This window comes from Ictalurus furcatus, chromosome 9 (assembly GCF_023375685.1).
Source record: "Ictalurus furcatus strain D&B chromosome 9, Billie_1.0, whole genome shotgun sequence".
In the NCBI taxonomy this organism is placed as follows: domain Eukaryota; kingdom Metazoa; phylum Chordata; class Actinopteri; order Siluriformes; family Ictaluridae; genus Ictalurus; species Ictalurus furcatus.
The window spans coordinates 26,336,971-26,356,970 of NC_071263.1; the positions used below are offsets into that span (position 1 = coordinate 26,336,971).

Sequence of the window (20,000 nt, forward strand, 5' to 3'; positions counted from 1 at the left end):
GTAACCAATATCGTAAAGTACCGCCATCTTTGCTAAGTGCTATCAAAGCGCTTGAATAAAAATGTGTTCTTACCGAAAGCTAGCACAAACGTAATTATGCTTTTTATATTCCATAATTAATCAGCAAGATTCTTAAGTGTCTAATCACAACATGTGTTCTTGCATTTCCTGATTGGCAAGTACGCACGGGTGTAATATCTGCGAATCCATCCATCTTCTATACCGCTTAATCCTCTTCAGGGTCACGGGGAACCTGGAGCCTATCCCAGGGAGCATGGGGCACAAGGCGGGGTACACCCTGGACAGGGTGCCAGTCCATCGCAGGGCACACTCACACACACGTTCATACACTTCGGACACTTTGGACACGCCAATCAGCCTACCGTGCATGTCTTTGGACTGGGGGAGGAAACCGGAGTACCCGGAGGAAACCCCCGCAGCACGGGGAGAACATGCAAACTCCGCACACACAGGGCCACGGTGGGAATCGACCCCCCGACCCTGGAAACGTGAGGCGAACGTGCTAACCACTAAGCCACCGTGCGCCATATCTGCGAATAGTACGGTCAATTCGGTGTAAATGTGAATATAATTAATTAATTAATTAATTAGCTAGCTTTCCTGTTCGGTTATCAAAAGCGTTTAGCGTTAAAGACGTAATACGTAATCATCACTGCTATTAGTTAGTAAGATGCGTATTACTGATGCGGATAATAATTTAGATAAAAAGATTACATACATATAAACTAAAGGGTAGCAGGATTTTGTGTTTTCTGATGGATTACGCACTCTAGTAGCCGTGCGTCTGCCGTATGTCCGCTTACGTGTGTGTGTGTGTGCGCTCTCTCCTATAGGGAAGAATAAGGAGGAGGAGGAGGCCATGATGCAGGAGTGGTTCACGCTGGTGAATAAGAAGAACGCTCTGATCCGGCGCCAGAATCAGCTCTCTCTGCTGTGAGTTCCTGTTTGCCCTCTTCAGCCTCTTCCTCTGTCCCTCTGTTCCTTCTTTCTTTCTCTCATTTTCTCTTTCTCACGGTGAAGCGTCGCCGCCAACGTACACCCACCTTTAACGTTTAGACACCTACACTTCAGAATCGTCGACCCTTGGGACTAGGGTGCAGGACGAAGGTCAGCCGGTGAAGGGCACAGCGGCTTATTCCATCGCCCCCTTCCCCCTACCCGGTTCAGGCGGAAAAATGAAATCGCGTCAGTCCCCTCACGGCTGTAATGAAATTCAGTGCTTGTGTTATTTCAGCCATTAGCTGTATTGGATCAACCTGTACCCACGTAAGAGTTATTTGAAAGCGAAACATGGCACGGCGCCGTAACTGATTTTGTCATTTGAATGTCGGGTTAAATTTGAGTTTTTTTTGTTTGTTTTTTTTTTTTAAATGGCTATTATGTCATCTTACATTCCTTTCCGAATGAATGAGACAAAAGATAATTGTTCTGTAATCTGTCCTTTTCTTTGAATGGGACGCACAGTAAATCCAGGTCATCTTTTAATTCCACAGAGGGAGGGGAGAGCGTTCCCAAGCTCCCGCAAATGACAGATCGAAGTGCCCTAATCATATTATATCACTGGGGAGGGGGGAAATGAGAACGCAGTTCTAAGTGCTCAATTAAAAGAGTCTTTATTATTATTATTATTATTATTATTATTATTATTATTATTCCTTTCATTCCGCTCTTTTTGTCAGCGAACAGGCTCTGAAGGACGAATTCTATTACGGACCGGAATGAGCTCATTTCCAATCCGTTTGAAAGAGCCGAAATTAAATTTGCTCGTTGATACCCCTTCTCGCATTCCTTCCCTTCTTAATCACGGCTCTTTTTCTCCCGCTGCCCTATCGCCACAGCCAGCCCTCGCCGCTGCCCGTTTGGGTATCGCTTATTTGCAGTAGATTAATGTGGCGCGGCGAGGTGTCGGCGAGTGCTCGAATCGATGTTTATTAAAGGTTTCTTTAAGTGTTTAATGATTTCGTAATTAACATATTGATGAACTTTTACAACTTGCCCAGGGAGAGGGAGCATGATCTGGAGAGACGCTTCGAGCTGTTGAACCGGGAGTTAAGAGCAATGCTGGCGATTGAAGGTAAGCGAGAGTGGATTTGGGAGAGGGGGGGGTTTGTTGGGGGGGTTGGTGTTGGGGAGGTGTGTGTGGAAAAACGCTGTGTGAGAGAAAGACCAAAAAAAAAAAGTCTTTCTTTTACCTCATCTTCTCTCTCCGCCTTTGCTCTCACCTTTTTAACAATACAGGACCACTTGAGTTCTCCTGAATTTATGTCTTTTTTTTCTTTTCTTTTTTTCCTTCCTTCATGACATTTTCATTATATTTAATACGACTAAGTAAATCTTCCGAGTGTGTTCGGTATTATTGTTAAGTGCAAATATCATGTAAGCATCAATACTGCGTCTGTGTGATGTGCCCTTAGGCATCGCCGCTATATTTATAATCTTTTCTGAGTGCATGTTATCCAAGCTGGAAAAGACGGCAAAGAGAGGGGGGGAGAAAAAAAAAAAAAAGAAGGCTGTATCAAAGTTGTCTGGTTAACTTTAATCCCTTTGACTGTGTCCCTGCTTTCACAAAATGAACCTTTCGCAATCGATGCAAATTGATTTTGCTATTCGATGGTGACCCCTTGCACCCCTCGGCTAGCCACGGTAATTTCTTTCTGCACCTGATAAGCTACCTGATCCATCATAAATCAATTCTAATTAGTTTGAGGGGGCTGACGGACGACATGCATAGCTAAGCAGAGAGCCATGTCTCCGACGTATGCTTTTTTTTTTTTTCTTCTTCTTCCCCTGTTTATTCCCCGTGCATGCCATCCTCTTTAGCTTACTTTTATACAGGGTTGATTACACATTGGCAGGAGGATTTGTAACGAGATTGCTGCTTTATTTTTTTTTTGGTGGGGGGGAGGGGTGAGATATGTTCAGCTTTTGATTTTAGAACAAGTTATCATGGTGTTTTTTTTATTTCCTGTGTATAATATGATTGAATGGCTGATTTGTTTTGGTCACAAGTTAGCTGACAACAGACTGTGATGCCCGGAAGCTAACTGAATTATTGGATTTATTTATTTTATTTTTTTTAGAAGACTGTATAGTTTTTAAAGATGTATATACATCACGCCATATCCAGTGCCCACCATATCAACCCATAGACTGGAAACTTGTTGCCTTTTATCGGTCTTCGCTCTCTCTCTCTCTCTCTCTCTCTCTCTCAAGCTTCAGCACTTAACATTCAGAGACAGCTCTTTTCTTGGGCGAAGCAGTGATAGTTCTGACCTGCTGGTGAGGGAAGCGAGTGCATCGCTTTCTTATTTGGTGCTCCAACAGGTCTTTTCACAGCCAGCCAACGCAGACAGGTAATTTCTGATTTGCTTGGCCAGCTGACGACAGTAGTAATAGAGACCACTGAGGTGTTTACACACACACGCGCGCACACACACACACACACATATACAGGTCGGAAAAAGCAGAGACACTTCATCTCCTGCAGGTGCTGATATGGTACTTAAGTCACCTTTTTCCAGAGAAAACATAACCTTGTACCTAGCAAGAAGATTCTAGAGACTTTACGCTGTTGTTTAGCTCTTCTATTACTCGAGCGTTCGTTTTGGTGTCGCCGCGAGCCTCGCTTTTCCGTAAACCTTTTTTCTGAGAAACGTGGAGCGTCGTGCAGACGGGAATTGTGGCGTATAGTGTTGTATATGAAATGTATAAAAGATCTACAGTATAATATTAGGACTTGAGCTTTCAAGAGGTTGGAGTAAGGTTTGAAAGGAAGAGAAAGCGACACACACACACACACACACGCACACACAATCCGATTGACAAGGCGGAGAAGATTCATGTGCAGGTTTGCGAAAGAAATAAATAAATAACGCAGCAAGTGTTCATGTTGTCTAAACGATAACCCGCTCTTTGGTCCTCTGGATTTGCAGGCAACATTATGGAGAGGGCGAAAAGAAGGGCCGAGGATTGAATGTGGCCTTCTACAATATGCCATGGTTCTTATTTTTCTGCCTCCAAATTGATCCTTTTTGGCCTTTTTATCTGCCTTCCATGCGTACACACACACTCGCTCTCTTTCTCTTTCTCTCTCGCTGTCTCCTTCTCACACACATTTCTTGCCCCTCCTTCTCTCCATCTCTTTCTCAGTTCAGACTTGGTGCACTCCGGGGCGTGTTATTTGAAAGTGGACGCGCCTCTCTTAAAGGGATTTCTGCATAGGTCCCCTATTTTTTTGTTGTTGTTGTTGTTACGGTTTTATATGATAAGCTTTTTTTTTTTTTTTTTACTTTTTTTTTTTTTTTTTTTTTTTTTTTAGATGTTTAAAATCAATATGTAATCCTGTGCAGGAGCTTATCCCCCCAACAACCCCATTTGTAAATCTATTTGAGCTTTGTTACCCGCCCGGGCCGGCGTATTCCTCAGATTGATTAGGTGCAGTGCCAGGATCCTGTCAAATGGCCGCCTTTGATGATGTTGCAAACTCTTTCAAGATTGCTAGTTGACTGGAACTGCAGATAAGGCAGGGTGACAATTCCTCCTTTTTTTTTTCTTTTTTTTTCTCTTTTCTTTTTTTGCACTATTCACAAGAAAAAAAAAATCTATTTATTTCCATTTCGGTGTAGATTTCAGGGGTGTTTGTGAAGGTTTGGGTTTTTTTTTCTTTTCTTTCTTTCTTTCTTCCAGTAGGGTGTTTTTATACTCTTCACCAACAACAAAAAAAAAGGATATTTATATTACATCATTTTTTACTTACTCGTTCTTATTATTATCCTCGTTTCAGCGTTTAATAAAATTCAATCTAAAACAGTTTGTCTACTTTTAATGCTTCGTTCTTCTTCCTGCTATATATAATTGAAAAGGTGACATTTTACGGGTGTGCTGGGATCTCTGTATGACGCCGTACCGTGATAAAGAAAATCACGACGACTCCATTTTTAATTCTCATTTTTGTTTGGTTTTTTTTTCCGTCTGGAAAAATTGGTTCGACAGTTATCTTAAGAATCTCTCTCGTCTTTAACGGTCCTCTTTTCCAGCTTTTCTAACCTGCTTGCACTGTTAATACATTTAATGTGGTCCGTTTTGTACATTTGACGTTTATTAAACAATCCTGTAACACACCAGAAAGTGCAATACTAATGTTTATATAGTTCATCATGCCGGGATTTTTAACGCCGTTCCAGCTGTAGACATGGGTATGAAGTAAGTGAACACGTGTCAATCTCACACGTAAACATGTGGTGGGTTGTTGTTACTTTTGTTGTTGTTGTTATTGTTGTCCCCCCCCCCCCCTCACTAATGCCCCTGTCTGCCATGTTGGGAAGTTTCAGTCATGCTGCAGTCTTCAGTAAAGTGCTGCACAGATCTGCTTTCAAAAGCCCCACACGTTCCTTTCCTGGGACTCTTTGTCAACGTTTCAGTCCTCCACTCCACCAGCCTCCTGAATGAATGCTAATTCATTTTGTTCATTTCCTCCATTGTGAGCCTCTTGGCTAAGTTGCAAAGCCGCCATGACTTTGGTCCAGAATGCAACGTCCGGACTTTCGCGGTTATGAATGAACACCAACTGAAACAACAAAATTCTGAATAAAGCGAATTGAAGTTTATTTTGGAGTGAGCGTGCACCAGAAGCCTTTTCTTTTACTCCAGCAATTAGACTCATAAAGATCAGTTCGAAGCGAATCGTGTCAAGAATGCAGTAAAGACCAGCAGAAATACAGATATAATCTATCACTACTGTGTACATAGAGAACAAGTATATCTTTTTTTTTTATTATTATTATTTTTTTTTAAAGTTTTAATATCAACATGGATTTTTAATGTAAACCTTTCTTGATCAATGCCAATATGGATATAATAAGCACGCGAAGTGTGCGTTAAATTCCTGAAGGTTTTTAGGTACGACACGATGTTTTTACATAGCTAATGATGTTCTTTTTTTCATTATTATTTTAACATTTCAAAAAATATTCTTTTTTTTTTTTTTTTTTTTTGTAAGTTTGCAGTTTTATAGACCGATTATAGCCGTGTAGGTTTTTCGTACATGATGGACCAGACGGCTATATTTATTAACTTATTTATTTTTAAAGTAAAACTTTTATTGTGGCGACAGGTTTGTGCAGTAGATGAAGGTGCCATTCCACAGACTATTTTCCTGTCAACTTCTCCTTTCTAGGCGCCATGTTAGGCTTTGTCTTGAGCCCCAGTTGGCCTCCATCCAACGCCATCTTACGTTGCCACTCAAATCCATGCACAGCCCAAATCTTCTGTAATAAGATCACTCTTATTTCGCTCCGGATTCCTCCGACGTTGCATACTTCCTGTTTTGTTAAAGAGAAATTGTTTTGGGGTTGTGTTTTTTTTTTTGGTTTTTTTTTGTGGGTTTTTTTTTTTTTGTGGGGTTTTTTTTTTTTTTGGGTAAGAAAAGGAACACTCTGAAGTTTAATCTCACGTTCGGTCTTTGCACAATTAAAGACAGCGAGCGAATGCAGAATCGAGTCTTGATTTGTTCAATTCTGTGGAAATATTAAAGCGGAACTCCTCGCAAAAGAAGAGCCGTTGAGCAGTTTGCGCTCTTGAATAAATGTCGCTTTGGAGGAGGGTCATGGGGATTTCAGCCAGTGCATTCTTGTGTAGCTTCTGAGGGCTCACATGGTTACCATTGGCGTGCATTGTTAAGGTTATCTGAATAAGCAGCGACCATGTGAGTTTTGACGTGATCGCCCAGGGCAATTGAGAATCAGAGAGAGAGAGAGAGAGAGAGAGAGAGAGAGGAGTAATCTCAAACAGACTGCACACACCACTTTTTATTAACACCCCACACCCCACCCCCCTTCGACTTGTTTGCCTCTTCCTCCTTTTTTAGGTTTGGGGAGGGGTTCAGGAGCTTCCCTAAGTGACCGTGATGGGTTAGGGACTGAGGTTGAGGTGGGACAGAGTGAAGGGGAGGGGCGGATCTGCTTGTTCACTCGTCTATGTCTCTCATCGCCCCTCTTCATTGTTTACCTTCTTAATGAGGAGGGTGGGACTCTCCAGGCTTGATTGACAGCTGCATGCTGCCTCTGCCACTGGGGAGCATCTTTGGCTTTTTGGCCGAGAGTGATGACGGTGGTGGGGTGGGGGGCGGGGGTTAATGGAGGTGGGACCGAGTCGATAGTGCCTCACTTACACACTCACTCTTTCTCTCTAACTCTCTCTCGCCCTCTCTGTGAGAGTGTCACTCTACCTCTCTGGAAACGTTTCTGTTGGCCGTAGCTCACTCACTCTCTGTGAAGTGGCCATTGTCGTCGCCCCAAACCCCAACCCCAATGCACTGGGAGAGTGAATTAAGCAAGATGGGGAGAGAATTTGTAATAACTTTTTAAAAATAAATAAATAAATAAAAACAAGTGAGGCCTGTAATAATGATTTTAATAAACGCACACTTCTTTATCGTCGCTGAATTCACAGGACTCCCTCAGATACTCCTGTATCTACCTAGCGCTGTTTGACTCTCACAGAAAAGTTTGAAACTGCAAGAACGTGTTAACATATTTGCAGAGCACTCACAGCATTAGCTTTTGATTAGGTTAAAGACGGAGGAGCAGAGCGTTTTCCTTTGGTGCTGGAGCGCCCGGTAACTCGCCAAATATTGGTACTGTGTTCATTTTGCCTCTGTGCTTCACTTCAAAGGCTAAATGAGGCAGCGGAGGAGACCTTTTAGAGCCCACCTCGGCTCTCAGCGTGACGCGCGCGTACCGCCCCGCTGCCGCAATTTCACACGTAGCACACAAGAAATATTTATTTTTAATAAAGTCCACTTATTTTAAGGATTGACATTTTCGCATGAGCAGGCCGAACGGCTGTTTTATCTCCTGCGCTCCTGCACTTTTTTTTGTTTTTGTGTTTTTTGTTTTTTTTTCCCCGCAGAAATGGATCACGGTTAAATGTTGACCTGACACATGGTGTTAGTGAGAGAAGTCCTGAGCAGAACAAGGTCTTGCACTTTTATAGGGGTTTGGCTCAGGTTTTCCCCCCCCCCCCCCTGTGAAGTGTGTGAATGCAGAGTAGATACTCAGTCCAGCACAGTATGTTCTTACATTGAGCTGAAGAATAGGCTTGGTAACCAAATGTCCTGTTGGCTGTGAGCAAGGCTCTAATCTCCTCTCGTATCAGTAATGGCTGATCCTGTTAGCCGGGCTGATATTTCAGACCAACAGGCCGGCCTACCTGGCCACCAGGTCACCTCTCTCACACGCACACACTTTCAACCTTTACTTTTTTTCCCCCAACCTGTGCCAGTAGGTCGATTCTGTGTGGTGACGTAATGAATGTTAAAGAATTTTAATTTGGGGCTGCGATTAGGGAATCAGATTCTTTAAGACTTCTGTTCTTTATCCCGTATCGTGGCTCGATTCCTTGGTCCAGTCGAGATCAGTTCAGGAGTGGTTGGAACTTCATGTCGAGCGGTTGAACAGAACGCGGTGTCTTCGTGTTTACTTCTCTTTGCCAACGCTCTCGCGTTCATAAGTTGATGAACTCGCCAAACCGCAGTAGAACAATTGTTAGCTTTTCTGATAAAAAAGGGTTGGGTTCTTGTGAAGTTTCTGAAAGCTGCAGCTGCTTCTTATAATAGCTCTCGCAAGTTCTCGCAAGTTGGAATCTGTTTACAAAGTCCAGTGATGAGGTTTACGTGGGGTTTGGATGATGACTGGGCAGAGTGTTCTCTGAGTCCAGAAGATGTTTTGACTTTTTTTTTTTTTTTTTTTTTTTCTTTTCCCCCCCACTCTCAGGTAAAGATGTTCATTAGATTAATGTGCTTTTATTTGCGTTTTTAATTTATTTAATTTCCTAAAGTGCCTCTTTGTTTCACTCCGAATTCAGATTGGCAGAAGACCGAGGCCCAGAAGCATCGGGAGCAGCTGCTTCTAGACGAGCTGGTCATACTGGTCAACAAACGCGACGCCCTGGTCCGAGACCTCGACGCACAGGAAAAAGAGTATGTCCACATATCTCTCTCTGGCTCTCTTTTTCTCTCTCTGTGTCTCCCAGCAAGGCATTCTGGGATAGCTGACCCAGGACAAGACGTCCAAGTACCCAGGCGTTCTTTTCCCATTACTTTTGGATCACCAGAGTTAGTTAAAAGCTGTGTTTTCACATTCACTCACTTTGTGTTCAGAGGTCATGTAGGTATGTAGTGAGGAATCAGAAGATGGAGAAATTATTAGAGTTCCACTAACTGGAAGATGGAAGAGTTGTCCCAGACGTAGATGTCATTTCCTGTGTGTGTGTGTGTGTGTTTGCAGGGCAGAGGAGGAGGATGAGCACCTGGAGCGGACTCTGGAACAGAACAAAGGGAAGATGGCTAAGAAAGAAGAAAAGTGTGTCCTTCAGTGATTTCCAAACAGACACTAAAACTCACTAAAGTGTTTACTACCATTTTTGAGAAATGTATCGTTATTACTGTTATAATGAGCGTTGCATACTCATGTTTATTCCAGCTTTAGAGGAAAGTTTGGTCATCATTTGCAGCCCAGGGCTGGTGCGTGTTAATTCACTAACGCCTTTGGGTTTTCTCAATACCGCGAGATTACATTTCACCAACACTATTAGATTATTTTCTGTTTCGTTTTGATTGTGCTGAACAGGTACGTTTATGTGTTTTTAAAAACAAACTTTTCTGAATAACCGAGTCGGAGAGGAAGCCCCACGACGATCCACTGACTTCTACTGTTTGTTGTTTCAGACAGACGCATAGCTTCAATCATACGAATGTGTGTTAATTTCCCAGTGGAGATTAGGACTGAACATTTTGAGGTACAACACAACATTGTTTCATGTTAGCATTTCAAAAAAAAAAAACAACAACAACAAAACAAAAAAAAAAATTCAGCATTTTATCTATAATAACTGATTATCTGAACAGTTTCCGCATATCTTCTTTTATTCCAAGCAGTGTTTATTACTTAATGTATAACTACTTTTTAAATGTATGGGATATCTTCAAGGGGGATGTTGCATTAAAAAAAAAAAAAAAGAAAAAGAAAGGAAGAAAGAATGAAAGAAAGAAATAAAACACACATTGTGTTTTCCTTTTTACAGTTTTTTTGTTTGTTTTACCAAAAAGCTTGGGATGTTCCATAGCTGGGAATGTTAGAGTGCTTTTATTTAGACTGAATGGTTAAGATGTACATTTCATTTCACTGTTTGAGGAGGAAAAAGAGAGCGCGTGAAATGCTATTTCCAGGAGCAGTTTGAGATCAGAATTAATTTATTGTTGTCTGTCCTTTGCGACGACTAACCATCTTCACACCCTTGTGCATTCTCTCAAGGACCTTGTTAATATTTATTGTATACTTTAAAAAAAAAAAAAGAAAAGAAAAAAAATGCTTTCATACGCGTGTCTCTCGTTCACTTCGCGTGCTGCTGTCTTATCGTGTGAACATTGTTTATTTATTCCTAAAATGACCAGTCATCAATAAAACCTGAAATGCTTTCATACTCTTAACAAAACTCCTGCAGACTCCTTTTCTTATTTCCTTTATTTATTTATTTTTATTTTTCTCAGTGCTGATGTTAGCTGTGACTGTTCCAAAAAAAAAAAATGCTGATTTAAAAAAAAAAACAATAAAAAAACAACACCTAGGCTAGTGCACACTCTAGTTTTTTAGTTTTGTGTTCAATATGAAAATATTTTTCATCTTGACCAGACTGTTAACTGCTAATATATATACTTTCATGTCATTTTATTCACATTTTAATGATTATTTAGTCTCTTCTTCTTCTTCCTCCTCTTCAAACGTGGGTGAAGGAGTAGTTGGGCTTTTTAAATTGTTCAGAGAGCAGACTAAATTATTATTTATTTTATTTTTTTTATTTTTTTTTAAGGAGTAGTAATAGCTAGATTGCATTGTTCCAAGGACAGTATGTGGTTAAAACTAAAAAATAAATTAAAAGTGGTAACAAATTAATTAATTAATTAATTAAATGCAAAAGTGTTGGGTTTTTTTTTTAGCTTGGACATGCTGTAGTCTGAATTCGCCGCTGCGAGTGTCTTTATTTGTCGTTTGATGTCGATGGCGCAGAGGGAAACGGGTGTGAGAAAGCACTTCTTGCTGAGCCTCGGCTCTGGTTTTGCTCACAGTGAAGGTTTTCTCTCTTCGTCAGCGACGATATATCATTTATGAGTGGGAACTGATCATGTTATGGGCTAAAATGAGCTCTGACAGCTCTCTCTTACCCTGATACCTACACATTAAGCTCGAACACCCCCCTCAAGACCTCCACACTTCTTGTTTCTCTTCTCCTTCTACATCTGTGTGGTGACTGTAATGGTGTGTAGAGCTCACACTTAATAATCACTTAACTGATCACACACACACTCTCTCTCTCTCTCTCTTTCTCCCCCTCTCTCTCTCTCTCTCTCTCTCTCTCTCTCTCTCACTCTCACCCTGTCCTAGTGGACTTTGTGTGTGTGTATGATGGGTATTTTTTCCTGCAGCCTTGGCCGTGTAATCTGTATAAAAGAAGCCGTGCTGGGATTTTTTTTCTCCCCCCTTAATAAAAATCACCACTTAAATCATTCAACATTAAACACAGCCAGTGTCATCATCTGCCTCCTAATGTGTCTCGCAATAATTATAACGTTCAATAATTATTAACTGTTCTTTAAAACATGACTAATGTGACACATAAACTAGCCTTCTCATTAAATCACACTGACTTTCTAGAGGAAAAAAAAAAACAACCCCAGACTCAAACAAGTGCAGACTCCAATCAGATCGAGCTTTAACTTATTTTTATATATATATATATATATATATATATATATATATATATATATATATATATATATATATATATATATATAACATTATAAATAAGTCAATATTAAATTTGTTTTGAGTTTTGTTGAACAGCAACATGTCACATGTCTGGTGTTTTCTAAAGAACTTTACAGCTAGGATTCCCAGCTGATTTGTTTGTGTATTTGATTAGTTGATGCTATATAACATTTAATCTAAAGTGTTCAGAACAATAAACACAGCAAAAACCGACTGGGAAAAAAAAGATGAGTTTATTAGAAGAGAAAAAAAAGAAGAAAAGAAAAGAAACTTCATTTCTAAGCTATTAATTAAGATAATAATAATAATAATAATCTAGTTGGACTCGGATAAACACCAAAACTTAAACAGTAGCGTGAGATAATAATAATAATAATAATAATAATAATAATAATAATATGTAGCAATGATGTTTAATTGGATTGGAGATGAAAACAAGTCATTTTAAAATATATAAACACAGTGATTTGGATCAAAATAAGCATTAATAATTCTCACAAGCGCTACAGGATAATAGTCATCAACTCTCTTACCTGGATCTCAGATATGCGCCCAGTGTGCATCTGGATTAGACCGCAGAGCAATCAGAATTTTTTTTTTTTAATAATTAATTAATTTAAAAAATAAAGCTGTAGATGCAGTAAAGAAAGCTCCGTGTTTTCGGATCCCGGTTCCTGACTTCTCATTGTGTGTGTGTGTGTGTGTGTGTGTGTGTGTGTGTGCGTGCAGGTGATCTTCCTCAGCTGCTCTTCCTCACCGTGTCCTCATGGAAAAATAATAATAAAGCACAGGGTCAGAACAGTCCCAGTGTTCGGATCAGAAGGCCCTCATTTCCCTCCTGAATACATCACTATTTTCTGCCTCGTCGTTTGTAATAAGAATCGACACGACTACAATCGCGCGAGCTGCTCCAATACTGCCGGCTAAAGGGACAAAACTTTTCTTTCTTTTTTTTCTTTTTTTTCCCTTTTTTTTTTTTATTCCCCTCTTTTCGTCTTCCTCCTCCTTCTCCTCCTCCACCTCCTATTCGCCTCCTCTAATCCCGAGATTTGCGAGCTCGGCGTTCAGGGGGGAAAAAAATTGTGTGCAATTTGGGATTAGACAAAAATGCTTTTTTTTTTTTTTTTTTTTTTAAAGAAAAAAAAAAAAGATCCACAACTTGAGAACCTGATACTTTCTTCAGGGGGTTTATATGAGAGTGAGAGAGAGAGAGAGAACAGAATAAACAGAAAGCACCGCAGGAATTAATTATTAATTAAGGAATTAATGAGGAATAATGTGGGTTGAAGGATCTCATTTCTTAAGTACCATTCTCTGTTATTATTAGATTGGTTTCGTATTTCATATTACGGTTATAAGGAATATTTTAATAATTCAACAACTTGTAAAACAGTAACTCATCATCAGCTGCTGTTTTTTCTTTCTTTCTTTCCTCCAAGCCTCTGTTCAACACCCAGTTAACTTTTTTTCCTCCATTGTTTTTCTCTCCGCTATTGACTGAAGCATCTCAGTTCTCTCCTACAGGCCACTTCTCCTCTCCAGGACTTTCTAGACGTGTGGATCTCTCTAGATCTCTGTAAAGCCGCTCTTTGATTCAGATGCCTCATGTAGTAGAGCCTACAGAGAGAGAGAGAGAGAGAGAGAGAATGTAATTTGGTTCCTTTACGGCGGTCACTTGCTTTGAACATCAGCTCGCTTTCAGACCGGGGCTCAATTAGAGCGAGTTTATTTTGGTGACACCGACAAAAGACCCCGAAGCGAAGCTCCTTAAAATTAAAATGACCGTCCATCCCCGAGCCTGAGAGAAACAGCCTTCCGAGGAAGGAAACACTCCGCGTTTTCATACTCTGTTAGCCGATTTCTCTCTCTCTCTCTCTCTCTCTCTCTCTCTCTCTTTTTATAGCTAGTATAATAATCCTTAAAACAAGTTTTTCTCTCATCCATGATTTTTTTTATTATTATTATTATTTCCCCCCTCAAATTTCTTTCACTTCAATCTCCCTTTCCTTATTTCCCTCTTAAAAGAGACCGCCTATTAAACTTTATTCAGCACTATTCCCCAATATAATTCTAAGTGGGGATTAGGCCTGCATTAATATTCATAAGATGGGTTCACAATAAAAACAAAATAAAATAGCTAAAGTGGATAAATTAAACTTATTATTATTATTATTATTATTATTATTATTATTATTATTATTTATACCGCATTTGTATCACGCGTTAAATCGGTGGATATTAGGGTGTGTAGATTTACAGAATAGCCCACACATCTTGCAAGAGAAATAAATAAATAAAGTTAGAAGATTGATCGGCATTTAATTTCGGGTTGTTTTTTTTTTTTTAATGACAGTGTTTATCCGTGTCTCTGTCTGTTGTATATTTCAGCTTATATTTCTGACACTGATTCCTTGAGTCACATTTTATATATATATATATATATATATATATATATATATATATATATATATATATATATAATTTTTATTATTATGTAATGTTTTTTGGTTGTTGTTTTTGCAGTTTCCTTTTATAAATCTGTAACGCGTCAGACATTGAACAAGTTTTAAATTAAATGATTGAGGGGTTTTTTAATCGGGATTCTTTTATTTCCACATTCGCCACATTTATTTAATTTTTTTTAATCTCTGCTCAAATAAAATAAATAAATGTAGGCTATAAAGTGATCTTAGGCTACTTAAAAAACAACAAAAAAAAAACATTGGATCATTTTCTCTTTTTAACCCATTCACCACCTTTGTGTGTCACAACAATGTTGTGTTTTTTTGGTTTTGTTTTGCTTTTTTTTTTTTCTTTTTTTAAACTATTTGTTTGGATACAATTTGTTTAAATTTCCCTCTGAACCAGTTCCAACATCGAATTTTAACCTGCTTTTGGGTTTTCGGGAATTTTTCGCTCCTCTACGAAAGTCGAGTCCAGTGTCTGCTGCAGGTTTGTGTTGTGTTCGGTCACGAAGGGAGGATGGAGTGGGAGGGGCTTCGAGCTCACTCTCGGCAGCCGAGTGGCTGCTCTCGACGTCAGTCGGGCTCGGGAAGAGCGCTGATTGGTTGGCACGTAGCTGAGCTGCAGGTGTCCTGTGCTCTTAGAGAGGCAGGCTTAGGAGAAGGTGATCAATCTCCATCTGTCTACATTAGCAATCACCTTTTACACCGACGAGCCTCCGAAAGCTTAAAACGAGTTTATTTGGGGTTTTATTTTTGTATAAAAACTGCGGAATTGCGCTCGAAACACAGCAAGTGTGTGATTTAACCATTTAAATAAGAGGACGAGCACCCGCACAGAGACTGCCTGCTTTTAGGAGTGTTTTAAAGCTGGTTTATTTGGGTTGCTTTCTTTTTTCTTTTCCCTTTTTTTTTTTTTTTTGTTTTTTTTTTTTTTTGAGTTGCTTCTGTTCGCTTTCCTGATCTCTGCCATTGGTTGGATATTTTTTTATCGTTGAAGTGTCAATCTGAGAAAATATACCCGACAAGGAAGTTCAAAAAGGTAAGCCTTATTATTATTATTATTATTATTATTATTATTATTATTATTATGATGTTGATATTACTATTTGTTTTTGTGCGGTTATTCCGATCTGTAAACTGAAATAAATTTGCATGCATGCCTAAAGACTGAATTATTTAACTTCTTTTTGATGTGAAGTCGTTAAACTTGGTGTTAGTGGTAGAGTTAAACTGGTGGAGTTAAGCTCTAGTTCGGCCATTAACACTTTAATTTAAATGACATAACTGTAAAAAAAAAAAAAAAAAAAAACCACACCTGATCCGTTTGTTTTAATTTCAGGGAGCTCTGGCACTTTCGGGGTCGATGTCCTCATCTCTGGGCTTCTTCGAGCCTAATTGTGTGGTTTTTTTTGTTTGTTTTTGTTTTTTTTAAATATATTTACTTCAGTGATAAGGCCGCTTCTTAGCCATGCTCCCTGGAGCTCTAATCTACATTGCAATTAGCTTGATTTGCACGCAGGATCTCTCCTTTAGATAAGTTTAAAAATAGTTGACGGTCTGAATACACACATACCAGTCTATAACTTTTTTTTTTTTTTTTTAGTTAAATTAATCATTTGTTCAGACTTGAATTTATTTTCTTTGCAGTGCTTTTTATTTCTTTTTCATTTTCAGCTCAATAATATAAAGCAACAAATTTTTTTTTTTTAAGTGCAAAGAAAAATAATTGTAGAATCTCAATCTAAATAGATGTTGTTTTTATTTTATTATTAAACAATATATAAATAAATCTATTTAAAAGAATCCCCCTGAAGTTTAGTAGATGTTTGTTTCTTGGTTAATAATCACTCTAACACCTTTCTCTTCTGTTTTTAAACCTCCACATTCGTTTCAAAATAATACTCAATTTAATTAAACGGTAATTCTAGCATTTAATAAAATAATGTTTTTTAAAAAAAAAGTAATATATTTTTATTTTCTAAAAATGGCAGTTTTTGTGAGCAGGAGTGCACCGAGGCCTACACATTAAGCTTTCACCTTTATTTTATTTTTTTGTACACTTTACAGGAGGCTCATTCACATCTTGTGTTCTCCGAGTTAATTCGGTTAATACTGTATAAAGTTCATATTTATTTAGGGTGTGTGGGCCTACATGACGTGCACGTTTTAATGTTTCGGATCAACTGAATCTGTCGAGCTGAACGCACACGATCGCAGGGAAAAAAATGTTCGAATGTAGTTTACCTGATTTATTTATTTATCATTATTTAAACCCGTGCAATTTTTAAGTAGTGTTTTGATTTGTCATTAATTTCTAGAAAGATTCAAAAGTTCGAAAAATTAATGCTCACGTTCATTCCTAACATTATTATTATTATTATTATTATTATTATTATTATTATTATTATTATTATTATAAATATGCATGTTCATCGGCTGAAATATGCTAACACAATGAGGTTTTTTCTTACTTCCAGCCACCTGAGACTAATTTATTGTTGTTATTATTTATTGTAGAATTTTTACTCGTATGGAGTTGCTCCTATTAATCGGTTTTACATTTGTCCTTTAATTTAAATGTCGGGGTTTTTTCGCATTAAAAGGGCGGGGGGGGGGGGAATTCCCCAAATAAAGTACCGTGGTAACTCAACATTGTTTTTGCATTTGGTCGTGTTGCCTTGTTTTCTGTTTAATCATTTATAATAAGCACACACCGAATTTGTGTTTCAGGGTCTGAAGCGCTCAGGCAAGCTGCATTACCGGGGCGAATCGCGTGCGATCTGGGCCGAACCGGGGCGACCCGCGCCTGCCTCTAGCATGATGTCATACCTCAAACAGCCCCCTTACGCCATGAACGGCCTGGGGCTGAGCGGAGCCGCCATGGACCTGCTGCATCCCTCCGTCGGCTATCCAGGTAAACACACACACACACACACACACACACCATTAACAACATGTGGAGCATTTAGACCTCTAACACACACACTCCTGTTACACTCTCATATCGAGCAGTGCTTCACACGAATATTAATGAATATCTAAAAAGAAAAAAGTTAACTCTGAGAACACAAAATGTGTGTTAAATCGACAAAAAGTCCCAAACAAGCGCGCTATTCACGCTGGATTTAAAAACTACAGAGCTCACATTCCTGTTATTCTTTAGAGCATTGTTCAGGAGCTTTATAAAGGGGGAAAAATCTTCCACCGACTGAGTTGCGGTTGATCCTGGGGATTAGTTGTAAGCCCGCATCAGCTTTTTAGTGTGTGTGTGTGTGTGTGTGTGTGTGTGTGTGTGTGTGTGTGTGTGTGTTTCTCTGCACTGCACACACATTTTCAGCTCTTGAAGAGCGTGTTAATGAGATGAGTCGAGTCAGGTACATTAAGAGGAGAAAAACACTCAAATGTGCAGCGCAGGAAGAATGGAGGAGAAACATTAGGCTATAGGAAGCACAGATATCTGCTTGGAAGGTTTTCTTTTTTCTTTAATTTTTTCTTTAACGGTGTGCTGGAATTATTTAGTCGGGTACACTTTCTAGCGTGCACCGTGTGAGTTTTTAGTTTTCCGGGTCTCTGATATGAAATGTGCTCAGCTTTGTGCGTGATCAGGATGGAGAGTAATGGAGTATGAGCACTTCACTTGAGCATCTGTTTAGATTTGCACTTGATCGCTTTGCACGCTTGAAGAACTTTTTTACACCGTCGTTTTGTTTTTTTAAAAAACTCCGCTCCATTTCTCTTGTTCATAAACTCTCCAGAGTATTCATGATGTACCTCTGGAGCACTAATAGCTTTGATATACATTTCATATTTGAGTAAATTAAAGTGTAACTCAAAATGTTCGATGCGCACATACCCGACTGGACATGTATATAATATTTATTTGGAGTAATTCCAGATTTGTACTTTATTCTGGAGATTTCATCTCTGGAGAATTTTTTTTTTAGATGCGTGACTTCCGTTTTTACACAGTAATTTAAAAAAAATAGTTATAGTAGCCTATATTTCTACTTATTAAATGAAGGATGCGCATTAAGGAAAGAAAATGTTTGGGTTTTGTTTTTTTTTGTTTGTTTGTTTTTTTAAGTGAATGCACAAATTCTTTTTTCCACAGAAACTTTCATTCTTTCTTGTCGTCCCCTTTTTGTCCCAGCAGCAACGCCACGGAAGCAGCGGAGAGAGAGAACCACATTCACGCGCTCACAACTCGACGTTCTTGAAGCTCTTTTCGCCAAAACGCGTTACCCGGATATATTCATGCGCGAGGAAGTGGCCCTAAAAATCAATCTACCCGAATCCAGAGTGCAGGTAGGTTTCCACTAATGACTGTATAAATCCTACACGAGTAGTGAGTGGTCATGCAGGAAGAACTTATTTAACTTTTGTTTGGAAAAAAAAATGCGCATTTATTTATTTATTCATTCATTCATTCATTTAAAAATCCAGGAGAAATTGATTTTTATTTTCTCATTGTCAAAGAAATTGATGTGCGTCAGCCCATGTTGTGTTTTAAAATGAATTTACAGGTGTTTACAATGTGATTGTTGTATGGAAAAATCAATAATTGCGTGCACCGTTATGTAAAAATTAAAAACGCCAATAAATAAATAAATAAATAAATAAATACATTCAAAAGTTTTGCTTGGTGCTTATGTTCTTTGACGTCTTGTTAACACAGCTATAATATAATTAAGCTGTAAGATAAACTATGATTTACTCTCAAATGTAGAGTTTAAACTGACATGCTAACGTCTAGGCTAGTTTGCAACAGCGCCCCCTACTGATTGTTGTAATATTCCTTGCATAATTTTATTTATTTATTTATTTATTTATTTATTTATTTGGAGTACTTTTTAGTAAACTAGTGTGTGCGTTTTAGATTCAAGTCTGAATTCAATTAGTATTCAATTTGGACTTGTGGCAATGTTCTTTTTTTTTTTTCCACCAGATGAAACTGTTTCCTATAAGAAACTCTTGGGATTCTCACTGGATGATTGAATTTTTCCTCCCACCCAGTGTCTCACAGGGACTGAACATTAAATCACACGAACAGCTGTTGTTTGGACTGATTTGTTTAGCCCTATAGCTTGACTGCTACATCATCAGAACTCTTGGTGTTGATGTAAACTGTGAAATGAAGACACCTGCTTCTTTTCTCACTCCGTCTCTGATGATGATTTGCAGTACAAATTTTTAATTGTTCTGGGGGGGGGGGGGGACCCTGAATGATTTAAAATCTATCAAGGACAAGCACCTTTTACTGAAGTATAATTTTATTTGCCCTTGTGTGGGTGTGTGAAATAAAACACTCTAGATGGAAAGACCCTCCTTGCACTATTGAATTACCATCTCTGCTGGGAAACTTGATAGCCTAATATCTTCTTGCCACCTCCTTGTGCTGTAATGAGATCCACGGGCCTGAACAGAAAGAGCCTTCATGCAAATCAACGCAACTAACAGCCAATAACTAGGTGTTGTCCACACTGCTACTGTACAATGGCTTCCTGGTTTTGCCCTTCAGGCATGCACGGAAGGTCTCTTTAATCATTTAATGTGGCTCTGTGGGGGTGTTATTGTATTTCAAATGTGTCTGAATGATGGTCTGCTTCTCTAGATGATTAAAAAAAAAAAAAGTGTTCATTGTAGGTTTGCATTTTCAGCTACAGAATACATTCTTGTGCATGCTTGTTTCAGC

The 20,000-nt window shown here is 38.9% G+C and overlaps 2 protein-coding genes across 7 annotated transcripts in view; both read left to right on the forward strand.

Moving 5' to 3' along the window:
* ehbp1 (EH domain binding protein 1) overlaps positions 1 to 10,512 on the forward strand; it is a 163,483-nt gene extending 152,971 nt beyond the window's left edge. For all 5 annotated transcript variants that reach the window (XM_053632663.1, XM_053632664.1, XM_053632666.1 and 2 more), the window contains 4 exons: positions 855 to 954; positions 2,022 to 2,095; positions 8,884 to 8,998; positions 9,306 to 10,512. In XM_053632663.1, coding sequence (XP_053488638.1) covers positions 855 to 954; positions 2,022 to 2,095; positions 8,884 to 8,998; positions 9,306 to 9,396 — 380 coding nt within the window. In that variant the 3' untranslated portion in view covers positions 9,397 to 10,512. The remainder of the gene's footprint in view (positions 1 to 854; positions 955 to 2,021; positions 2,096 to 8,883; positions 8,999 to 9,305) is intronic.
* A 4,201-nt stretch (positions 10,513 to 14,713) lies between these two features.
* The window catches only part of otx1 (orthodenticle homeobox 1), a 7,302-nt gene continuing 2,015 nt past the window's right edge, over positions 14,714 to 20,000 (forward strand). The window contains exons 1-3 of one of the 2 annotated variants that reach the window (XM_053632684.1): positions 14,714 to 15,347; positions 17,039 to 17,222; positions 18,462 to 18,613. In XM_053632684.1, coding sequence (XP_053488659.1) covers positions 17,126 to 17,222; positions 18,462 to 18,613 — 249 coding nt within the window. In that variant the 5' untranslated portion in view covers positions 14,714 to 15,347; positions 17,039 to 17,125. Of the gene's footprint in view, positions 15,348 to 16,922; positions 17,223 to 18,419; positions 18,614 to 20,000 lie in introns of those variants that run through there. The other variant, XM_053632685.1, reaches the window with a different exon arrangement.